The following is a 22,958-nucleotide window of genomic DNA, read 5'->3' as shown; positions in this document are numbered from 1 at the left end:
AAGCCTTTCTTTGTTTGAACAATTGTCTACCAAGTATAATTTACCAAAAACTCATTTTTTCCAATATTTACAAATTAGAGATTTTCTTCGATCTCAATTACATCCTTTTCCTTTGAGTCCTGATAAAAATTTATTATATGTAATTTTTAATTTGGAATCCTTTCATGATGGCTCAATATCTAATATTTATGACAGATTACTAGGAATGAGGAAGGTGCCACTAGATAAAATCAAAAACGTTTGGGACCAAGATTTGCAGATGTCAATTTCCGAGGAAACTTGGAATGAAATTTACAAATTGGTTAATACTTCGTCATTATGTGCCTATCATTCTCTCCTTCAATTTAAAGTGATCCATAGAGCTCACTTGTCTAAAGATAAACTATCCCGTTTTTATTCCGATATATCTCCCTACTGTGACAAATGCAATATCGGAGTGGCTCCTTTAATTCACGTGTTCTGGACATGTCAGAGTCTTTAAAAAATTGGACAGAGGTCTTTCAAACTTTTTCTGTACTTTTCAAAATAAATTTTAAACTTAATCCTTTGACTGCATTATTTGGGATCATTGGAGAAAAAGATATAACTTCAAAGGCTTCTGATTTACACATTCTGGCTTTTATTTCTCTTATAGCCAGGAGAGCTGTGTTGCTTAAATGGAAGGAAGTTACTCTGCCTACTCATGCTCAATGGTTATGGGATGTTATGTCATACCTCAATCTAGAGAAGATGTGTTTTTCAGTTTTTGAATCTAGCTTAGACTTTCAAACCTTGTTTTGAATTTTTTTTGAATTTTTTGAATTTGACCTTTTTTGAATTATTTTCAAAATCTCTGATTTGGTGACTAAAACGCAGATATTGGCAGACATTGTTACGTTTTTAAGGGTTTTTCCTTGTTTTTTTCATCAAACAGCTTCGGTTTTTGGTAGTGGGAGTAGATTTTTTTAAATAATAAAATTCAATTTTTCCCTTTATTAACTATTACATGTGATTATTAATTTAGAGTATTGTGATCTTAAGTATAATTTTTACTCTCTTTCTTGATGCATGTACTCTTATTTTTTTTTCATGGATTCAATAAAAATATTGCAAAGAATTGACGTGAACGTCAACTCCAGTAGGTCCACCTTAGAGCCTTAGTTCTCCGCGAGCTTGTTTCTGAGGTCCCTCTGTACTTCCTACCAGTTACTGCGGATATGACTTGCCTTATCAGTCCCCACAAGATGCATCACCTAAGATAGTGAACATCAATGAGAAACATTTAAGTCCTGGCCTACGTTCTCTGGCTTCACACAACATCTGACTCAGTTGCCGCTTAAAAGTAAACATCCGGTTGCACTGAGGTCAAAGTTACCAACTGAATCAATAACCCCCTTGAAGGGATGGTGCAGCGTATGGCCCAAGTGCTCGGCAAAAGGCTCATTCAACCACTACAGAAATTGTTCATGAGAAGCACTTTATAAAATTCGGAGCGCCACTTTGAGTGCTATTTTGTTTGAGACGCGTCAACAGACAGGCGGCGGAAGGAAGTTGAGGGCTGAGTCTGTTCCGGTCCGGTCGCGCCTCCTGTTGCCCCCGGAGGGACGACGGGCCGAGCCGTCGGAGCGAGAGAGGTGCCAGTGTCGGGACGACCGATGGGGACGGGGTACCTGTCATCCAAAGTAAGTCGTCGTCGATTGAAGCGGATAATTCACAGTTGGTTTTACTTTCACCTTCAACACCGAAACGAAGCGCTTAGTTTCGAACTTCAAGGAAGAGAGGAGGGGGAGGGGGGAAGAGAGGAGGGGGAGGGGGGAAGAGAGGAGGGGGAGGGGGGAAGAGAGGAGGGAGGGAGGAAGAGGGAGGGAGGGAGGGGGGAAGAGGGAGGAAGAGGGAGGGAGGGGGGATGAGGGGGAGGGAGGGAGGAAGAGGGAGGGAGGGAGTAAGAGGGGAAGGGGGAGGGAGGGAGGAAGAGGGAGGGAGGGAGGAAGAGGGGAAGGGGGAGGGAGGGGGGAAGGGGAGGGAGGGAGGGGGGAAGGGGAGGGAGGGAGGGGGGAAGAGGGAGGGATGGGGGAAGAGGGGGGAAGAGGGAGGGAGGGGGGAAGAGGGAGGGAGAGGGAGGGAGGGGGGAAGAGTGAGGGAGGGGGAAGAGGGGGGGGGGGAGGGGGGAGGGAGGGGGGAAGAGGGAGGGAGGGGGAGGAGGGGGGAAGAGGGAGGGAGGGGAGGGAGGGGAAGAGGGAGGGAGGGGGAGGGAGGGGGGAAGAGGGAGGGAGGGGGAAAGGGAGGGAGGGGGAAGAGGGAGGGAGGGGGAGGGAGGGGGGAAGAGGGAGGGAGGGGGAGGGAGGGGAAGAGAGGGAGGGGAGGGGGGAAGAGGGAGGGAGGGGGAGGGAGGGGGGAAGAGGGAGGGAGGGGGAGGGAGGGGGAAGAGGGAGGGAGGGGGAGAGGGGGAAGAGGGGGGGGAGGGGAGGGGGGGAAGAGGGAGGGAGGGGAGGGAGGGGGGAAGAGGGAGGGAGGGGGAGGGAGGGGGGAAGAGGGAAGGGGGAAGAGGGAGGAAGAGGGAGGGAGGGAGGAAGAGGGAGGGAGGGGGGAAGAGGGAGGGAGGGGGGAAGAGGGAGGGAGAGGGAGGGAGAGGGGAAGAGGGAGGGAGGGGGGAAGAGGGAGGAAGAGGGAGGAAGAGGGAGGGAGGGGGGAAGAGGGAGGAAGAGGGAGGGAGGGAGGAAGTGGGGGGAGGGGGAAGAGGGAGGAGGAGGAAGAGGGAGGGAGGGGGGAAGAGGGAGGGAGGGGGGAAGAGGGAGGGAGGGAGAGAGGGAGGGAGGGAGAGAGGGAGGGAGGGGGGAAGAGGGAGGGAGGGGGAAGAGGGAGGGAGGGGGAAGAGGGGGGGAGGGGGGGAAGAGGGAGGGAGGGGGGAAGAGGGAGAGTGGGAGGGAGGGGGGAAGAGGGAGGGAGGGAGGGAGGGAGGGGGGAAGAGGGGGAAGAGGGAGGGGGACGAGGGAGGGAGGGGGGAAGAGGGAGGGAGGGAGGGAGGAAGAGGGGAAGGGGGAGGGAGGGAGGGGGGAAGAGGGAGGGAGGGAGGAAGAGGGGAAGGGGGAGGGAGGGGGGAAGAGGGAGGGAGGAAGAGGGAGGGAGGGGGGAAGAGGGAGGAAGAGGGAGGGAGGGGGGACGAGGGAGGAAGAGGGAGGGAGGGGGGAAGAGGGAGGTAGAGGGAGGGAGGGGGGACGAGGGGGGGAGGGGGGACGAGGGAAGGGGAGGGAGGGAGGGAGGACGAAGAGGGAGGAAGAGGGAGGGAGGGAGGGGGAAGAGGGAGGGAGGGGGGGAAGAGGGAGGGCGGGGGGAGATGGAGGGAGGGGGGAAGAGGGAGGGAGGGAGGGGGAGAGGGGGAAGGGAGGGGGGAAGAGGGAGGGAGGGGGGAGGAGGGAGGGGGAAGAGGGAGGGAGGGAGGAAGAGGAGGGAGGGAGGAAGAGGGGAAGGGGGAGGGAGGGAGGGAGGAAGAGGGAGGAGGGGGAAGAGGAGGGAGGGGGAGGAGGGGGGAAGAGGGAGGGAGGGGGAAGAGGGGGGGAGGGGGGGAAGAGGGAGGGGGGAAGAGGGGGGGAGGGGGAAGAGGGAAGGGGAGGGAGGGAGGGGGGCAGAGGGAGGGAGGGGGAAGATGGTAGAAGGAGGGAGGGAGGGAGGACGAGGGAGGGAGGAATGAGGGAGGGAGGAGGAAGAGGGAGGGAGGAGGAAGACGGGAGGAGGAAGAGGGAGGGAGGAAGAGGGAGGGAGGGAGGAAGAGGGAGGGAGGAAGAGGGAGGAGGGAGGAAGAGAAGGGAGGGAGGAAGAGCGGAGGGATGAGGGGGAAGAGTGAGCGACGAGGGAGGGAGGGGGGAAGAGGGAGGGAGGGGGGGAAGAGGGAGGATGGTGGGAAGAGGGGGGGGAAGAGAGCGAGGGAGGGGGAAGAGGGAGGGAGGGGGTAAGAGGGAGGAAGAGGGAGGGAGGGGGGAAGAAGGGAGGGAGGGGGGAAGAGGGTGGGAAGAGGGCGGGAGGGGGGAAGAGGGGGGAGAGGGAGGGAGGGGAAAGAGGGGGGAAGAGGGAGGGAGGGGGAAGGAGGGGGAAGAGGGAGGGACTGGGGGAAGAGGGAGGAGGGGAAGAGGGAGGGAGGGGGGAAGAGGGAGGAGAGGGAGGGAGGGAGGGGGGAAGGGGGGGGGGGAAGAGGGAGGGAGGGGGGAGAGGGAGGGAGGGAGGGGGGAAGAGGGAGGGAGGGGGAAGAGGGAGGGAGGAGGGGGGAAGAGGGAGGGAGGGAGGGGGGGGAAGAGGGAGGGAGGGGGAAGAGGGAGGAAGAGGGAGGGAGGGAGGAAGAGGGGAGGGGGGGAGGGAGGAAGAGGGAGGGAGGGGGGAAGAGGGAGGGAGGGAGGAAGAGGGGAGGGGGGAAGAGGGAGGGAGGGGGAGGAGGGGGGAAGAGGGAGGGAGGGGGAGAGAGGGGGGAAGAGGGAGGGGGGAAGAGGAAGAGGGGGGAGGGGGGAAGAGGGAGGAGGAGGAAGTGGGAGGGAGGGGGGAAGAGGGAGGGGGGAAGGGTGAGGGAGGGGGGAGGGGTGAAGAGGGAGGGAGGGGGGAGGGGGGAAGAGGGAGGGAGGGGGAGGGGGGAAGAGGGAGGAGGGGGGAGGGGGGAAGAGGGAGGGGGGGGGGAGGGGGGGGAGGGGGGAGAGGGGGAGGGAGGGGGGAAGGGGGGAGAGGAGGGAGGGGGGAGGGGGGAAGAGGGAGGGAGGGGGGAGGGGGGGAAGAGGGAGGGAGGGGGAGGGGGGAAGAGGGAGGGAGGGGGGAGGGGGGAGGGGGAAGAGGGAGGGAGGGGGGAGGGGGAGGGGGGGAGGGGGAAGAGGGGGGGGGGGGGGAGGGAGGGAGGGGCAGAGGGAGGGAGGGGGGGGGGGGGGAAGAGGGAGGGAGGGGGGAGGGGGGAGGGGGGAGGGGAGGGGGGGGAGGAGGGAGGGGGGAAGGGGAGTGGGAAGAGGGAGGGGGAGGGGGGACTAGGGAGGGGGAGGGGGGAAGAGGGAGGGGGAGGGGGGAAGGGGGGGAGGGGAGGGGGAGGGGGGAAGAGGGAGGGGGGAGGGGGGAAGAGGGAGGGGGGGAGGGGGGAAGTGGGAGGGGGGGAGGGGGGACGAGGGAGGGGGGAAGGGGGGAGGGGGGAAGGGGGAGGGAGGGAGGGGGGAAGAGAAGGGGGAGGGGGGAAGGGGGAGGGAGGGAGGGGGGAAGGGGGGAAGGGGGAAGAGAGGGGGAGGGGTGGGAAGAGGAAGGGGGGAAGGGGGGAGAGGGGAAGAGGGGTGGAAGAGGGGGAAGAAAGGGGGGAAGGGGAAGGGGGGAAGAAAGGGGGGAAGGGGAGGACGGAGAGGGGGGAGACGGGAAGGAAGGGGGAAGAGGGGGAAGAAAGGGGGGAAGGGGAGGACGGAGAGGAGAGGGGGGAAGGGGAGGAGCGGGAGGGAGGGGGAGAGGGAGGGGGGAAGGGGAGGACGGAGAGGGGGGAAGGGGAGGGGGAAAGGGGAAGGGGAGGGGGAAAGGGGAAGGGGGAAAGGGGAGGAGGGAGGGGGGGAAAGGGGAGGAGGGAGGGGGGGAAAGGGGAGGAGGGAGGGGGGGAAAGGGGAGGAGGGAGGGGGGGAAGGGGAAGAGGGGGGAAGGGGAGGAGGGAGAAGGAGAGGGGAGAAGGAGAGGGGGAAGGAGGGAAGGGGGGGAGGGAAGGGGAGGAGGGAGAGGGGGGGAAGGGGAGGAGGGAGAGGGGGGGAAGGGGAGGAGGGAGAGGGGGGAAGGGAGGAGGGAGAGGGGGGGACGGAGAGGGGGAGAGAGAGGGGTGGAAGGGGAGGGGGAGGGGGGAGAGAGGGGGGAAGGGGAGGGGGAAGGGGAGGGGGGAAAGGGGGGAGAGGTGGGAAAGGGGAGGGGGAGGAAGGGGAGGGGGAGAGGGGAGGAGGCAGGGGAAGGGGAGGAGTAGGGGGAGAGAACTGAGAGGGAGTGCTGTGGGGAGGGGGAGAGGAGTGGGGGATGGGGAGTGGAGTGGTGGGAGGGGCAGGACAAGGGGCTGGGGTGGGTGGAGGGGGGCTGGGAGGGAGGGAAGGAAAGAAGCGGGTGTGAATGAGGAGAGTGGGGTGGCAGATGCTCAAAAAATGTAACTCCTACTTTTAATTTTCAGGACCATGGACTATACTTCGAAGTGGATGCTGTTGTCTTGTGTTCTCCTCAGGGAGCTTGAATTGGGTGAGTGTTTATCTCAGTGGAGAGATTTGTGTTGGATGGTGGGGGAAGTGGGGGGGAAAGCTGGTGTGGTGGGGAGGGGGGTAAGTGGGTGGGGTGGGCAAGGTGAGGAGGAGGGAAGCGAGTGGGGTGGGGTGGAAGTGGGTGGGGAAAGTTTGTGGGATGTGGAAGGGGGTGGGTGTGGATGCGGTTAAGGGGTGTGGGGATGGGGGAAGGGGGCTTGGTGTGGGAGAAGGTGGGGTTGGAAGGGGGGTTGGGGGAAGTGGGGGTTTGGGGGGGAGAAGGACAAGGACTGAGGCTTTGGCTCAAGGGCTGGATATGTGGCATGATACAAGTTGTAGTGAGATGCCTATTAGGTAGGTGACTCCAACTTTATTTGCAAAGTAACATACTTTTTTATTTCCTATTATTTATTCTAGGTGTAGGGTCTTTCTCTCGATCCTATGGGATATTAAATAAAGACATCCTACTGCCCTGCACCTTCCCTGTTACAACCAGCCTCGATCTGAATAATCTGGTCATCACATGGCAGCGGACAGACACTCTCACTGTGGTATGCACTTTCTACTCTGGATCGGACCAGCCAAAGCATCAAGACGCCGCATACAGGGGCCGCAGTCAGCTGTTTCAGTCGGAATTCCCCAAAGGGAATGCGAGTCTAAAACTGAAAAGTGTGTCGTTATCTGACGTGGGTAATTACACCTGCTTTGTATTTGGAGACGAAGAGGCCGCACACATTGAGAACATAGTGGAACTGAGATTATTGGGTGAGTGCATATGGTATCTTCCAACTTTTGTTCACTGAATTTCATAGAATCACACAGTACAGAAAGGGATCCTTTCCACCCCCCTTGTTCATGCCAACCATGATGCCCATCTACACTCATCCCGTTTGGTCAATGTCCCTCTGTGCCTATCCTGTCTAAGTACATCTCCTAATTTTGAAATGTTGTAACTGTATCTGCCTCCTCTATGTCCTCTGGCAGCTCGTTCCAGATCACCACCACCCTCTGCATTGTAAAACTTGTCCCTTTAAATCTCCTTTTAAGTGTTTCCCTTTCACCTTAAATGTACCCCCTTATTCCAGACTCCCTTGCCCTGGGGAGAAAGATTCTGACTATCAATCCAATCTATGCTTCTCGTAATTTTATAAATCTGTGTAAGATCACCCCTCAGCCTCTTGCATTCTAGTGAGAATAAACCCAGCCTATCCAATCTCTCTTTCTCATTCAGCTCTCTATTCCAGGCAGCACCTCAGTGAATCTCCTCTGCACTCTATTGCTCCCACATCCAGTAATACGCAAATGTGGTCTAATCTACGTTACAAAACATGACATCCCAGCTGATGGAGTTAATGCCTCAGTCTCTGAAGGCAAGCATACCAAATGCATTCTTCACTATTCCATCCACCTGTGTCGCTATTTTCATTGAGCTATGGACTTGCACCCCAAGTTTCTCTGTACATCAACGCTCCTAAGTTACCAGCCATTTACTATCTATGCAACTAAAAATTACTATCTATGCAACTAAAATTTTGGGTTGCATAGATAGTTAAATACTCAAAGGGCATTCCATCATTTATATGAATTAAATTCCATCTGCCACCACTTACTTTGCAATTGATTTATGTCCCTTTGTCATTAGAAAACCTTCTTCACTATCTACAGCTCTACCAAATTTCTTGTTGTCTGCACACTTGCTAATCAGACCACCTACATTCTCCAAGTCATTTATATATGTTACAAACAACAAAGGAATAAAGTTCCCAGGATTGATCCCTGCGGTACACCACTTTCAGTCAGAACAACACCCATTCACCACTACCCTCTGCTTCCTACCTCCAAGCCAATTTTGGATCCAGTTTGCCATCATGTTTCAGATCCTTTGTTCTTTAACCTTCTAGACCCCCTGCCATACAGGACCTTGTCAAAAGCCTTACTGAAGTCCATGTAAACCCCATCTACCATACTGCCTTCATCAATTTTCTCTGTTACTTCTTCAAAAAAAAATTAAATCAATTTTGGTAAGAAAGTTAGAGAAGCTGGGTAGAATGGCAGAACTGGCCAATGAGTGCATGATGAAATTTAATATGGTGAAGTGTGAATTAATATATTTTGGCCAAAAGAACAAAGAGATTAAACCAGAGGCTAAATGGCACAATCTAAAGGTTGTGCAGGAATAGGGGAACCTTGGAGAAGATTGGCATGAACCTTTCATTGTTAGAATATGTGAAGAGCATGATTTTTAATGCTGCTAAGACACTGCATTTCAGGGGATAGTCTAGCAACAAACAGCCATTACAATAGCTACCTTGACTTTGCTTCCCCTCACCCTGTCTCCTGGAAGGACTCTGTTCCTTTTTCCTAGTTCCTCCATCTCCTCTGCATTTCAGAGATTTGCAAAAGAAGACATTTGTGGAATGCCTCAACATTGGAGCAAATGCAGAGGAGATGGAGGAACTAGGAAAAAGGAACAGAGTCCTTCCAGGAGACAGGGTGAGGGGAAGCAAAGTCAAGGTAGCTATTGTAATGGCTGTTTGTTGCTAGCCTATCCCTTGAGATGGAGACAGAGATTCAGAGATGATGAGACAGAGTGGAAATTGGAAGCAAAAATAAAGGCATTTTTAAGTTCTGTATGAGTGTGGGAAGCAGTACCAGTACAGTCATCGATGTACCAGAAGAAGAATTGAGGGAGAGGGGCTGAGCTGGACTGAAACAGACTGTTCTGTACATCCCACAAAAAAGCACGCATAGTTTGGCCCATGTATCTAGGAAAGTGGTCCTCATCCCTCTATTTTACTTTTATAACATGTCAGTATATGTTGCTTTTTTAAAAATATATATTTCTATTCAAAATACATGGCTTGCACTAGTATTACTAGTTGCATTACTCAGAAGTAGAACTATCAGACAGATTTTAGCGATCCTGTTCCCAAACACTATCAAGTTTTCTACCTTAATACATCTCTATTTGAATGGAAGATCTTGTGATTGTGTTTCAGCTCCATTGCTAATGGATCACTTTAACCATTTGGTCTTTCTTGTTCTAAATACTCTAGATGTACTACAATTTAATGGAACTGATGTCACTGATGCAGCTTCAGAAAGACAACGTTATGGACTTAAGTCTGTGGTGCTGCTTGGTTCAATTGCAGCTGGAATTTTAATTTGGCAAATGAAAAGAAAGAAGCAACCAGATCTTGAAGAGAGTGAGTAAAATATTTGGGGAAAAATTGAGCACTCTCCACACAAACTGCATAACTATAGATACAAATTTAGTACTTCAGAAGAATTTTCTCCAAAAAGTTGAATTACAAAATTCTGTGTAGATTTTATGGATTATTTGACAATTTCAATTCTTTACACACATTTGAATTTATCCCATGATATCCTATGTCAGTGCCGGCTGTATCTGAGATCATTTCTTGTACTTACCACACAAATTGACAACTTGATATCTGTAAAATGGTGAATGTTAAAAGTGTAAGATATAGGCTATGATTGATTCAGTTACATGTTGGTTAATGAACCAAGGAAATTGCCTTCAGCATTAGATGTGTTTATTTATACTACATGTGATGGTTGCACTCTGCATTAATATTGTGAGGCTTATTGCCTAGATTTCCACTTCTAGCATCTGGCATTCCACAGTTCTTTTAATATCTTTGAAGGTTGAGTTAAAAGACCCTTCTTTTAGTAGCTCTAAGTTCAACACCTGACTCCAGAATTGCATCACCGTTGTTGCAAAAGGAGCCCAAGTGGCATCAATGTTGAGGAAATGGAATATCAAACAACACATTATAACTAAAATGTTATGTTTGAATTCTGAAGAATCTTACTAATGTTGTAATTTAACCTTGTCAAATAGTTAGACATTTATGTTAAGAAATTCACCCCGGTTGGTAGTGCTAAGTGTACTACAGAGTGACATCAGCCCATTGTATTCTGCCACAGAACTTCATTCTCCTGACATAACTGGATCAATTTCAGATGCATGGTACAATGTGCTGATGCTATTAGAGCTCCCCACCAGGGAAGAATTTCTAGGCAGTTCCAGCCACAGAGTGCAACATCTTTAAGAAGAACCGACTCTGACTTGTACTTTATTATGGTTTTTTTTTCAGAAACTTGTTTACTGGAAGACCGTGCAAAAGGTAAAGAGCTGAGCTCCACTGTTTTTTTTTGATTAAGGTATACCATGCAGTGGTTTCTACCCACCATAGTAAAAGTGGCCTCCTTGTCCACTAGTGGAATCAGCCATATAATAGTTTGATGATAGTAGTTTTTAGAGTATGGTCAAGCAATGAATAAGTGTTTAAAATTAAGTATTTTGAAAGAAAGAAGACACAATCTTCTTTGAAAACAAAGACTGAAGGGAAAATCATGGTCACTCAAGAGATGAGGGAAACTAGTGGAGATGTTTTGGAGAACATTCGTATTACCAGGGAGGAGGTATTTGCAGCCTTGCAGCACATTAACGTGCATAAATCCCCAGGGTCTGACTGAGTGGATACTTGGACCTTGGGAAGGCTAGAGAAGAAATTGCAGAGGCCCTTGTGGAAATAGTTGCTTCATCGTTAGCCACTGATGAAGTTCCTGAAGACTGGAGTGTGGCTAATGTTCTGTTGTTAGGGTAGTAAGGACAAGGCGGTCAGCCTGACATCAGTAGTGGGGAAGTTACAGGAGGGAATTATAAGGGACAGAATCTACCAGCATTTGGATAGACAGAGTCTGATCGGGGGAGTCAGCATAGCTTTGTGTGTGGAAAAAGTAAAAGATTTGTCAAGCACAGTTTTTTTGAAGAGGTAACACAAAGGTAGGGCAGTAGATGTTGTCTATTTGGACTTTAGCAAAGCCTTCGACAAGTTCCTGGATGGTAGGTTGGTCTGGAAGGTTAAGTCCCATGGAATCCAAGGAGAGCTAGTTAGGTGGATTCAAAATTGGCTTGGAAATGGGAAGCAGAGGGTGGTGGTTGAAGGTTGTTGCTCGTAGAGGCCAGTGACCAGTGGTATGCCGTAGGGGTCGCTGTTGGGACTCTTGGTTATTAATTATATAAATGATTTGGGTGCGAATGCACAAGGCTTGATCAGTAAGTTTGCGGATGACAGGAAATTAGAAGGTGGTGTTGATAGTGGAAAAGGTTATCATCGATTACATGGGGATCTTGATCAGTTAGGGAAGTGGGCTGAGGAGTGGCAAATGGATTTCAATACAGATAGGTGTGAGGTGATGCATTTTTGGAAAATCAAACCAGCATAGGACTTTACTATGAATGGTAGGACACTAGGGAATGTAATGGAACAGAGGGACCTTGGAGTACAAGTGCATAGTTCGTTGAAAGCAGCATCACAGGTAGGCAGGTTGGTGAAAAAGGCGTTTTGCACGCTGGCCTTCGGTCAGGGCATTGAGTATAGGAGTTGGGACATTATGCTGCAGTTGTACAAGTTGTTGGTGAGGCTGCACTTGGAGTACTGTGTACAGTTTTGTTGACCCTGTTATAGGAAAGACGTGGTTAAACTGGAAAGAGTGCAGAGAAGATTTACGAGGCTGTTGCCAGAACTAGAGGGCCTGAATTGTGTGGAGAGGTTGCCTACGCTAGGTCTTTGTTCCTTGGAACGTAGAAGAATGTGGGGTGACTTTATTAGAAATGTTTAAAATTATGAGGGGCATGGATAAGGTGGATGTCTTTTTCTCAGGATATGGGAGTCCAAAACCAGGGGGCATAGATTTAGGGTGAGAGGGGAAAGATTTTAAAAAGACCTGAGGGGCACATTTTTCACGCAGAAAGTGGTCTGTACATGGAACAAGTTGCCTGAGGAAGTGGTTGAGGCAAGTATCATTTAAGAAGCCCTTGGATGGGTACATGGAGCGGGAGGGATTTTAGGGATATGGACTGAATGCAGGAAATTGAGACTAGCTGGTGAACACAGTGGCTGGCATGGACTTGTTGGGCCGAAGGGCCTGTATCTGTGCTGTATTGCTCTGACTTGTTCTAAAATATTTTTTTAAATCCAGCAATGTTTAAACAGTGTATATTGACAAGAAATTAAAAAGGCTGTTACCTGATTAGGTTTGCTCCTTTCAGAAAAGCATGTCCAGTCTCATAACTCATTCTGTATTTATTTGTCCTTTAAAGGTATGAGAGTAAAGCAATGAGAATGGGTAGACAAGGGATGTCTGTAACCTTTCAAAGCTGTGCTGGCATTGATAATGCCACATGTATAAAGAGCACTTGAAGGCCAAATTTGGTAACCCTTTCTTGTGGATCCATTTACTTTGAAAGAATCCAGTATATCCAGTTGAATTCCAAAATTCAGTGTAGATTTTCTGGATTATTTAAAGATTTCACTTTCTTTACATGGATATGAATTTCAGCCTGATTAAGAAACTATGGAGGCTCCTCAGCATATTACCAGATTATGTTTATAGTAACATCACAAATTGCCTGCGCAAATATCCTGTGTGATGCAAAATAGCAGATGCTGGTCTTTTGATGTGGGGTAAGGTACCAAGTGAAATTCCCTGAATCTTGTAACCGCTTTATCATCTTGGATTAATAACTAGTTCTGCATGTGTTTGCACAGGAGCTTTCCTCTGTTTCTGCCCAAGTATTGTGGTAGGAAGCTGGTAGAATCATCCCAACCAATATTTTCCTGTATTTCCAAGGCTCAGTAAACACTTGCGAACAGTGATCTATCCTTTTATCGCGTGAGATGGGAATTTTGGTCACTCACATTAAGTCCTTTACTATCTGCCTTTCCCCGATTTGTTAATCTTGGGTCTATTTGCCCACGTCCCCAAACTTGAAGGTGGAATGCTGTTCAGATACACAGCTACTTCCGTTCATCCATTCTGTTCTTGAACCAAACTGCACAACCCTAATCACTAACCTCAGTATCGCAACACTGTGACCACTGTGACCAGTTTGCATTGCAATGGACTTGATTTTTTTTTGTTCTAATTGTGTTCTTTCTTGTACAAATTATGTATAATTTGTTTTCCTTGTGAATGTTGCCTATCTGATGCCATGTGCCTGTGATGCTGCTGCAAGTAAGTTTTTCATTGTGCCTGTGCAGATGACAATAAACTCAACTTTGACTTTGACTCCTACTCCAACTAAATTTCTTGCAGGATTGAGATGACAGAATTCATAAAATTGATTGGCAAGTTAAGCAGGAAAACTATTTGCATTCACGTTATTGTAAAGAGGTTTTTTATCCTATGCCAGACTAAAATAACCAGCAACTTTATTGTTCCCATGTTACAAACATACTGAGGATTGCCTTAACCCCTGCCCTCCTGAAAACCAACATTTTCTTTCTAATCTGCATTTCTGCCTTTTAAGCGGTGCTCTTTCCAGGACGATGTATTCCTTCTGATCCCATGTAGCTACCCTTTATAGCACTATAGGAGGCTTCTAAAAATAATTTTTTTTACTTCTGATGGTGGACACCTTCGGTGAAGCCAATATTTATTGTGCACACCTCGTTGTCTTTGAACTGAGTGAGTTTTTTTTGCTAGGCTATTTCAGAGGGCAGTTAATGACATCACAGAGTCTGGAGTCACACTTAAAGACACATCAGGCTAGGATGGCAGACTTTTGCTAAAGTTATTGAACCAGATAGATCTTTATGCCAATCTTGTTCGCTGGGCACCATTACTCAGACTGTTTTAATCTAAATCCTATAGCTGCTGTGGTGACATTCAAGCTAATGCTACTTGATTAATGGTCCAGGCCTCTGGATACTGATCACTACATCACCATACTCCACTGCTCTCCCTGCTCCTTCTTTATCCACCCTGACAATTACATCCTAAAACCATTGTAAATGAATGACAAAGGCAGTTTCCCTCACCCCTTGGCTTTGAGTAATTGTACTGTGATTAACCAAGTGTCCCATTAATATGTCCTTAATAATAGATCCCTGGGTTGGCCAACTTTGGATGTGAGGATAATTCCTTGTTTTGCACTCTGATTTTTTGATAATTGGTGCACTCTAATCCGTGGGTCCATCCTGCAACAGAGGGCATGCTGGAAGGTCAAAAACGAGCCATTGACAATTACCTACAATGGAATCCATTTGCTCCAGGAGTGTGTTGGCTTTCAGTCCCATTCCTCTTCGTTCATACAATTTACTTTATGCTTGTCATTCTTATTGGAGTTTGATTCATCACAGTTTCCAGGACATTCTTTCTGCCACTTTGCTTTCTGATTATGAATCCCTCCTGATCCTCAGGCTTTTTGTTTGATAACACTTTTGTGAAGCACCTTAGCTGTTTAACATGATGTAAGCACAATTGTTGTTTGCCTTCTCCAGCTGTCCCACCTAGGAGATCGGAGTTTATCTTCCAGCTGCATTAGATTTTGATATGTGAAATATTTTCACAACTCCATCTATTTTGCACTGTGTAACAAAGTGCAAACTAAAATCAGCTATAGGTAATGAGTGGAAAATCTACAATATTTTAACATTTGTAATGGCAGGACATACATACAAATTATTAATAAATGGAATGTTATAGACGGGTACTTGGACAAGGTGGGCCAAATGACCTGTTTCTGGGCTGTATGTCTCTATGATAACTTAAATGTTGAGGGATGTGGGAATTCATAGGATGGATCAGCAACTTGATGAATGTATGATGCCCATTTCCGATTTGTGCATTTCTAGCATTTTGTTAATCCATGATAATAAAACACCTAGTCGTTCTGAGAAATGTATCTTTCTTTCCAGCTGCAATTCAGAATTACAAAGACTACATCTTGAAAGACCAAGCACGTTCATGTTGTACAGTACTGCGAAGGAGACTCAAAAACAACTCACTTTCCAGATCCATTAATGTCACCTCCTCAGAGGAATGGGACCCAGACAGTGACCTTATCAGGAAAGGTTATTCAAATATTGTAAAAGATTCACAACTGCTGTCATTCCTTCAGAAAAAGTCCTTGAAGCGAGTCCTGTTGGTAGGTGATGCAGGAGTAGGGAAAAGTTGGGCTGTGGATAGCCTGGAGCAAGAATGGGCATCTCAACTGAGCCACAGGTTGAATTGTGTCATTGTTCTCAGGTTCTCTGACTTAAATGAGGTTAAAGGAAAGACCACTCTCCGGGAACTCCTTAAGAAGCAGTGCAAGCCTTTGTCATCAGTCCTAACAGAGCTCCTCCAAAACCCTCAAGATGTGTTGATCATTTTGGATGGGCTTGATGAATTTAGCCATCAGTTGAAATGGGATACATCGGGTTGTGATTTGAACCTGGATAGTGTGGCTGAAGTAAATGTTCTTGTTTCCAAACTAATATCCGGGAATCTCCTTCGAGGAGCACAGGTGTTGGTTACCTCCCGGTGGAATACCAAGCAGATAGAATTTAACAAGAAGTATTTTGATCGCCTTTTTATTATCTCTGGCTTTACCAACAATGAGTTGAAAGGATATTGTTCTATGTTTTATGGAGAAGAGGAAAAAGCAGCAGAAATCTATCAGCAAATTACGAAGAATGATACCATCAAATGCTTGGCTTCTAATCCCCTCAACAGCTACCTTCTGTGCACTATTTTTGACAGACATGATTGCTGTTCTTCAGTGAACACAAGTACACCAATGACAAATAGCAAAGTTTTTTCATTGTTGCTTTACAGTCTGTTTAACTGCAGCACATGTAAAACCATTGTTGTTAATAAGACTGAACTGGAGCATGAATTGCTTAAAGTCACCATCCTCAAAGTGGGGGAACTATCCTTCAACACTCTACTGTCAGGGAGACTTGAAATGAATGCAGTTGATCTGAATGCCTACAAAATAGACCAATGCCTACTTTCAAAGTACTTGTCAAATCATGTCCTGGAAAAGAAATGTAATGATCAAAGTCCTTTTAAGTTCTACCATGTTGTGCTGAAGGAACAATTTGCAGCTTTGTATTGTGCAGCTTCACTGAATGACGATGTTGAAGAGTTGGTCAAATGTCTGGATCTTTGGTGCTTTGGGAAAAAGCCACAAAATCAAATGAGTCAATTTTATCTGCAATCATTTCGGCCTGACCAAACAGAGAAACTGTATAATTTTACCAGGCTTTTCATGGGCTCCTTAACAGCAGGAAGAGATGGGAAGTTATGGAACTATACAACTCCTCTCGCTCCTTCTACAGCCAGAGCTCTCATAACTTGGTTCAAAAACAGCCTTGAGCGAGACATTAAGAAGGCAGAATTGCTGAATTTGATGCATTGTCTTTTTGAACTGCATGATCCAACTGTAACAGCTGAAGTATCTCCATGCATCAAAAGTGTAGAGTTTCTCAATGTTTCTCTGAGCCCACTCGACCTGTCTGCTTTGCGCTACTGCCTCAGTCACTCCACAGTGGAAAAGTTAGATCTGAGGCTCTGTGGTATTGGTGATGAAGGAATAAAGCAGCTCAAAGATGTACTATTGAAGTGCAAAACTCTTCTGTGAGTAATAATTTTTCATAAGAATATTAAGCCCAAGTTGCAGTAATTTACTTTGCTGTATACTCAGTGTTTGTTAATATTGCATTTTATACTATCTTTTGTCATACTTTGTCTTGCATTTCCTGATTCTATCCTATCCTGGTCAATGTTCCTGCCTGCATGTGGTGGTGCCACTTTTCAAGGCTAAAATGGAAATAATTTGGGCCATAAACTCCACCAGTTACACTGTTGCATCACAACCCTACCCACCTCCATTCTTGATGGCATAACCATGCTGTTTGCTTCTAGGCATTCATTCTGTTTGCAGAGACTTTTATTGATTTCAATAAAGAGACTTAGTTTGCTTTGCTTGCTGCTAATGTATTTGTTGGGGTATGGTCTTTCTGTAAATCTTGCCCCACCCCATCTCCAACACAGCAGCGTCAATGGACATTCTCAACATTTATTCCTGAATCAAATCAACTTGACTGCTCTCAGTAGGTTCTTGCTAGGCTCACGTTGACTCTTGGGGTTACGTACAAACCTTCACCACAAGAGTAATTCATCATTAGGCAATATGATCACATGCAAAGTACTATATCTGTCTGAATTATTTCTTTCCACATTCCCCTCTCTAGTGGGAGGTGGGGAGGGGGTGTCAGAACCTACAGAATAGATATCGAAGAGAAGAACAACTTGTGATAAGTCATCAAGTTTTATCTTTGTTCAATTGCATATCAAAATAATTTTCCTGTATCTTAATGGATAGCGCTTATTCATATAAGTGCAGTTGAATCAAAGCTGATTTGCATATTAGACACTGCCCAGGCAGAAATGAAGGATCTCTCAAACAATGTAACCATCTGAAGGTTGTTATAAACCCCATCTCAACTGTATTTCTAAAATAATAAATAATACAAAAATGTTCCTTGTTAGACAGAGGTTGGAAACTCTGCTCTCCTGGCAGTGCCACAACTGTTTATTTTCAGGCTGTCCTTTCAGTCAGCAGTTTGTGAGGCTAGAGTTCTTTTTGTAGGCAGGTTCTCAAAACACTAATTGTTTTCATTGTCGTGTTCCAGGGTAAGCTCCAACAAGCTGACCGAGGAGTCTGCGGAGATTTTGAGTTGTGTCCTTCAAGACCCAAAATGCAGGATTGAGACATTATCGTGAGACTTTTCATCACAAATCTTCTTGTAAATTTGTTCAAATTTCAATTGAATATCTAATCCCTGACATTTGCTGTTTGGTTCTGTTTTCAGGAGTGGCACAAACTCTTTTGGCTCCATGGGAGCACAGTTTTTGTGGAAAGCTCTGGCAAGAAACAAGAGTCTCAAAATCCTTCGTTTGTATGACAATGGGATCACAGATGAAGGCACAGAGGACATGATCCAGTACCTGACGTTCAACACAATTCTCCAGAAACTATTGTAAGTAGCTGGTAGATGTGTATGCAGTTTATTTGAAAAATATTCACGTTGACCTGTTTGTGTGCATGTGAGTGTCTGCATATGTGTCGACTTTCCTAAGTTTGAGACATTTTATATAAATGTGACGTTCTTTTCCTATCCCTGTTTCTATGGGGCTCTGTACTATGCAAGGAGCAACTGCTAACACAAATATGGACATGTCTATAATTTGTTTTTCCAGTATGAGGAGGGGGGAGGAGCAGGGATTGAAAGTGCATTCTTAAAGCTCTAGTTGAATCACAATTAGCAGTGCCACCGTACTAAGAGTGGCTGACAAAGATGAGATATTTCAGAAGGAACCAGATACATCCTTGATTTAACCAAATGAAAAAAGGTGTGGGTTTGGAAATTGTTCCAAAGAATACAAATGGCAAATTTGTTTCTGTTGGGAATAAGATTGGGAATGAGAGGGCACAGAATTAAAATAATTAGCAAAAATAAATCAAGGGAAATAGGGAAATTTTGTTCATGCTGCAGATTCAATACAATACATAAATACCTGAACAATAAAATTTGCCCGTTTGCAGGAAAGAACAGGAAGTGTGACCAATTAGAAAGTTTTCAAGACTCTGCTCAGTTATGGTGGAATGATTGGTCACTTTCTCATTGTAGAATTCTTTGATTATTAAGGCCTGGGTGATGAAGCAAATAAGGTGGTCAGAACTGAGTTTTCTGATTCCTGGTTTATATACAATCGAAGCATTTGCTAAAGATCATTGCTTGTTGTTTTCAGTTTATGTGCAAATGAACTTGGCGATGTTGGACAGAGAAACATTCAACAAGTTGAAAAATCGTGTAATAGGCTGAAGATAATCACTAAGATCAAAGACGATGAAGAACTCTTACTCCGAGTTGAAACACAGCTCGAAGAGCTGCTCTCTTGCAGTCAGGAATATGACGAGGAGTGGCTTCAGAGACTAATGAAATCCATTCTAAAAGATCTGGGAGATGAGAGCTGCATACCCGACCAAAAAACATGTGTTAGGGTAGGAAAGATAAAAGCAACTATTAACAAGATTCTTCAGAAGAACAAAAGAGTAATTATTGATGTTCCAAGCCAGGGTGTAGAGTACCCCTGAATCACTTTTTTGAAGCATCTTCCACAATCCTCACTAAAAATGCTGGAGGAATTTAGCAGGTCAGGCAGCATCTTTTTCTTTTTTTTAGAACCATGGCACACCTACAGCACAGAAAACAGGCTATTCAATCCTACCAGTCTGTGCCGAAACTTTATTCCGCTCGTCCCATTTACCTGCACCCAGTCCATAACCCTCCAGACCTCTCCCATCCATGTATCTATCCAATTTATTCTTAAAACTTAAGAGTGAGCCTACATTTACCATGTCAGATGGCAGCTCGTTCCACACTCCCACCACTCTGAGTGAAGAAGTTCCCCTGAACCTTTCCCCTTTCACCCTAAAGCCATGTCCTCTCATACTTATCTCTCCGAATCTAGGTGGAAAGAGCCTACTCACATTAACTCTGTCTATACCCCTCATAATTTTGTAAACCTCTATCAAATCTCCCCTCATTCTTCTACGCTCCAAGGAATAAAGTCCTAACCTGTTCGATCTTTCCCTGTAACTCAACTCCTGAAGACCGGGCAACATTCTAGTAAATCTCCTCTGCACTCTTTCAATCTTACTGACATCCTTCCTATAGTTAGGTGACATAACTATCCTTCCTATAGTTATATGGAGGGAAAGAAACAGTCAAAGTTACGGGCATGCAGATGTAAACAGCAGACATTGGGAATCTGAAATAAAAACAGAAAGTGCTGGAAATGCTCAACAGGTCAGACACCATCTGTGGAAACAGAAATGGGTAATGTTTCAGATATGGGACGGAATCTGAGGATTGAACAACTTTGTAATTTTCTTCATGAACATTTATTGTCTTTACTTACAAAGACTTTGTTTATATTTTGATTTCTGATCTTCTTTGATACATTATCTTGTGTATATATATTCTTTTGAGCTTTTTATTAATAAATTAACAAGATGTTACAAACCAGCAACAAAAGAAACACAGAGTCATAATTCAGTGTTAAAAACTATTTTATTAATCACTACTTATAATAATATGAAAAATAAAAGTAAAAATGTTAGTATGTTAGAAATTCAAAAATGTTAAACCTTGAACCTTAACCCCAAAACTAAACTCTTCGTGTGTTGTGTGGCAAAGTCCCAAACTCCAAGTCCAGGAATGGTTCTTAAAGTTCAGTTCCGCAAGCCATAAGGTGAAACATGAGCAAAGGCTTCTTCAACAACCACCGTTGACTGAAGATAAGACGTAGATGTAGAGAGCATAGAGAGAGTAATTACAAAATCCAAATGTTCCACGATGGAACCCAAACGACACTTCAGTGTTTACTCGGTAGTGACTTCCTCACCCTGAAAAGCATCCGAATCGTGGTCGTCCACAGAAATACCTGTTTCCTTCTACAGGTCAGCAACAAGGTGAACTCCACTGGATTACTTCCAATTTCCATACGTGGATTGCAGTAACAGACACAGTTATTGTTTCTCATCCATCGATAGAGAAACTAGCAGGCTGGTGTCTCTCTCCCTTTTCTCTATCTTATATTGATGTAAGCACGCCACACACACACACACACACACACACACACACACACACACACACACACACACACACACACACACACACACACACACACACACACACACTCTCTCTATCTAAAAGGGACATTCACTGAGTCCGTAACAAAGGATACTTGTTATTCTATGATTTTGAAACTGGTTTTTTTCAAGTTACTGTTTTGACTGTGAGTAAGTGAAGGGTTAAGAATTGCAACCATACCTATTACTAGTAAACAATATATATACGTATGTATTTATATTTCTCTAGCAAGGACTAGCAAGCTGCTGACCCACTAGTTAGGTTGGAATGTTAAGTATGTTAACTGCCTTTGTTTCGGGTAATGGACCATTCCGATATGTCAGACGGTGGTGATACTGGGTGTAATTAACATCGAGGTGAAGGCTTGGTCTGAACAATGAAGGGTGATACCTGCCTTTGAATGCCTTGATTATAACTCAATTATACTAAGACAAGAGGTGTGATAGCTGTCTCGGGATCTCTATAGCTTGACCGAAACTCACGGCGCCGTTTGCATGGGATGTGCGTGACAATTCCTGTATAAATGTCTGTCTGCCCTTTGTGCGGGGAGAACTTGGGAAGCGACTCTTAGTGAGTGCTGAAGAGAATTCTCCTAGCGGTGCACTGCTAATAAAGGTATTTGTTCAAATCGACCTTGTGGCACTGTGTTACAGCGGACAGAAGGGGAAAATTAATTTCGGGACGACAACTGGGTTGGGAATACCTAACCTTGAAACATAGGGAGCGTGATTACTTGGGTAAACACTGTCTGTAGTTATAGCTGTTGGCTTTCTGTTGGTCGACTTTCTGTCTTTGGCTGGTGGGAGGGGAGTTGGGTTCTCTCTTTGGAAGCTGTTTTGGGCTTCTAGCCAAGTCTGTTGCTTAGTTACCTTATCTGAAAATTCACTGTTTGGTTTGAATCTACATTTCAGTGTGGCTTGTTTATTATCCTTTTTATTATTCGCATTTAGTATTAAAATGGATTGAGTTATTAATTTAGTTTTAACGTGAATGGGTAAAATCACCCTGTGAAACGAAATAAAATTTTTGCCTGTATTAGAAAGTTCAAGGCTCCAATTATCTTTTTACAAGAAACTCATATATGCAATTGTGATATTTCATGCTTTTTCAGTCGATGGAAAGGATTGCAATTTAATTCCTCTTTCGAAGCTAAATCTAGAGGGGGGGGGGTCTCAATTTTTATAGACAATACAGTTTCATTTGTTCAAAATAAGGTAATAATGGATACTAATGGTCATTTTGTTATAGTATCAGGAAAATTAGACTAATGGTATTTGCCAATATTTATGCTCCGAATACGGATGATCCAGGATTCTTTGAGTGTTTTTTTTTGTACTTTTGCCAGATTTGAACCTTTACTCTCTGGTTTTAGGAGAAAACTTTAATTGTTGGTTAGACTCAAAGTTAGATAGGTCATCTACTAAACCAACAACTCTTAATAAATCAGCTTTATTTCTTCAATCATTTTTAATGAAATGGTTGGCATTTTTTACATCCAGAACATAGGGAATATTCATTTTTCTCTCATGTTCACCATACATATTCCAGGATTGACTTTTTTTATTGATAGTCAAATGATTCCATCAGTTCAATCCTGTGAATATAAAGAGATTGCTCTTTCAGATCATGCTCCTGCGTTTTTATCTTTAAATCTCCCTGGACTCCCTCAAATAAACAGATCCTGGTGCTTTAATCTGACTTTGCTATCTGATAAAGACATAAAATTTCTGGAGAAACAAATCACTTTCTTTTTTAAAGAGAATATGCCAGTAGAGACTTCTAGTCTTATTATATGGGATGCTTTTAAAGCCTTTATTAGAGGGCAAATTATCTCTTACGCAACAAGCATTAAGATAAAAGCTAACACAGAGGATTGATTTAGCCAATCAATTGAAACTTCTAGACCAAAAATATGCCTTGGATCCAGATCCTACTTTATACAAAAGGCAAGTTGAAATTAAAACTAAATATGATCTCCTTTTAACATATCCAATTGAAAATCAACTCTTAGAAGATAAAAGTCAATTTTATATTCATGGAGATAAAACAGGTAAATTATTGGCTTGTAGTGACTCACCGCACTGGCATCGAACCGGCTCCCGACATAGCAAATGTCGTCGGAGGCCCCGATCCAAGCTGGTGCAAGTCCCTCCTCCTTCCCCATCGTCAGGCTAGGAAAGCCCGCATGCAGGAAGGTCAAGTAACCTGCGTGTGACGTCAGCGCGGGAACTGTAGTGCGGGAAGTTTT

The 22,958-nt window shown here is 45.9% G+C and overlaps 1 protein-coding gene across 1 annotated transcript; it reads left to right on the top strand.

Annotated features, from left to right (window-relative positions):
• Nucleotides 1-1,391: 1,391 nt before the first annotated feature.
• LOC127580459 (NACHT, LRR and PYD domains-containing protein 5-like) lies at nucleotides 1,392-21,752 on the top strand. Its single transcript, XM_052033956.1, has 9 exons — nucleotides 1,392-1,661; nucleotides 6,125-6,189; nucleotides 6,606-6,953; nucleotides 9,245-9,394; nucleotides 10,310-10,339; nucleotides 14,921-16,625; nucleotides 17,684-17,770; nucleotides 17,864-18,031; nucleotides 18,804-21,752. The coding sequence occupies exons 2-9, from the start codon at nucleotides 6,129-6,131 to the stop codon at nucleotides 19,147-19,149; spliced, it is 2,895 nt and encodes a 964-aa protein (XP_051889916.1). The 5' UTR covers nucleotides 1,392-1,661; nucleotides 6,125-6,128; the 3' UTR covers nucleotides 19,150-21,752.
• Nucleotides 21,753-22,958: the final 1,206 nt, after the last annotated feature.

The sequence above is a fragment of the Pristis pectinata genome, chromosome 19 (assembly GCF_009764475.1).
Source record: "Pristis pectinata isolate sPriPec2 chromosome 19, sPriPec2.1.pri, whole genome shotgun sequence".
Taxonomy (NCBI): domain Eukaryota; kingdom Metazoa; phylum Chordata; class Chondrichthyes; order Rhinopristiformes; family Pristidae; genus Pristis; species Pristis pectinata.
The sequence above is the reverse complement of the archived record's forward strand: the minus strand, read 5'-3'. Positions and strand labels throughout refer to the sequence as shown.

Bases quoted from the DNA above. Each gene is read 5' to 3' on its own strand.
- LOC127580459 (XM_052033956.1), top strand. From the start codon at position 6,129: ATGGACTATACTTCGAAGTGGATGCTGTTGTCTTGTGTTCTCCTCAGG. The intron at 9,395-10,309 runs GTGAGTAAAATA...TTTTTTTTTCAG, and splicing joins GCAACCAGATCTTGAAGAGA to AAACTTGTTTACTGGAAGAC. The intron at 16,626-17,683 runs GTGAGTAATAAT...GTCGTGTTCCAG, and splicing joins TTGAAGTGCAAAACTCTTCT to GGTAAGCTCCAACAAGCTGA.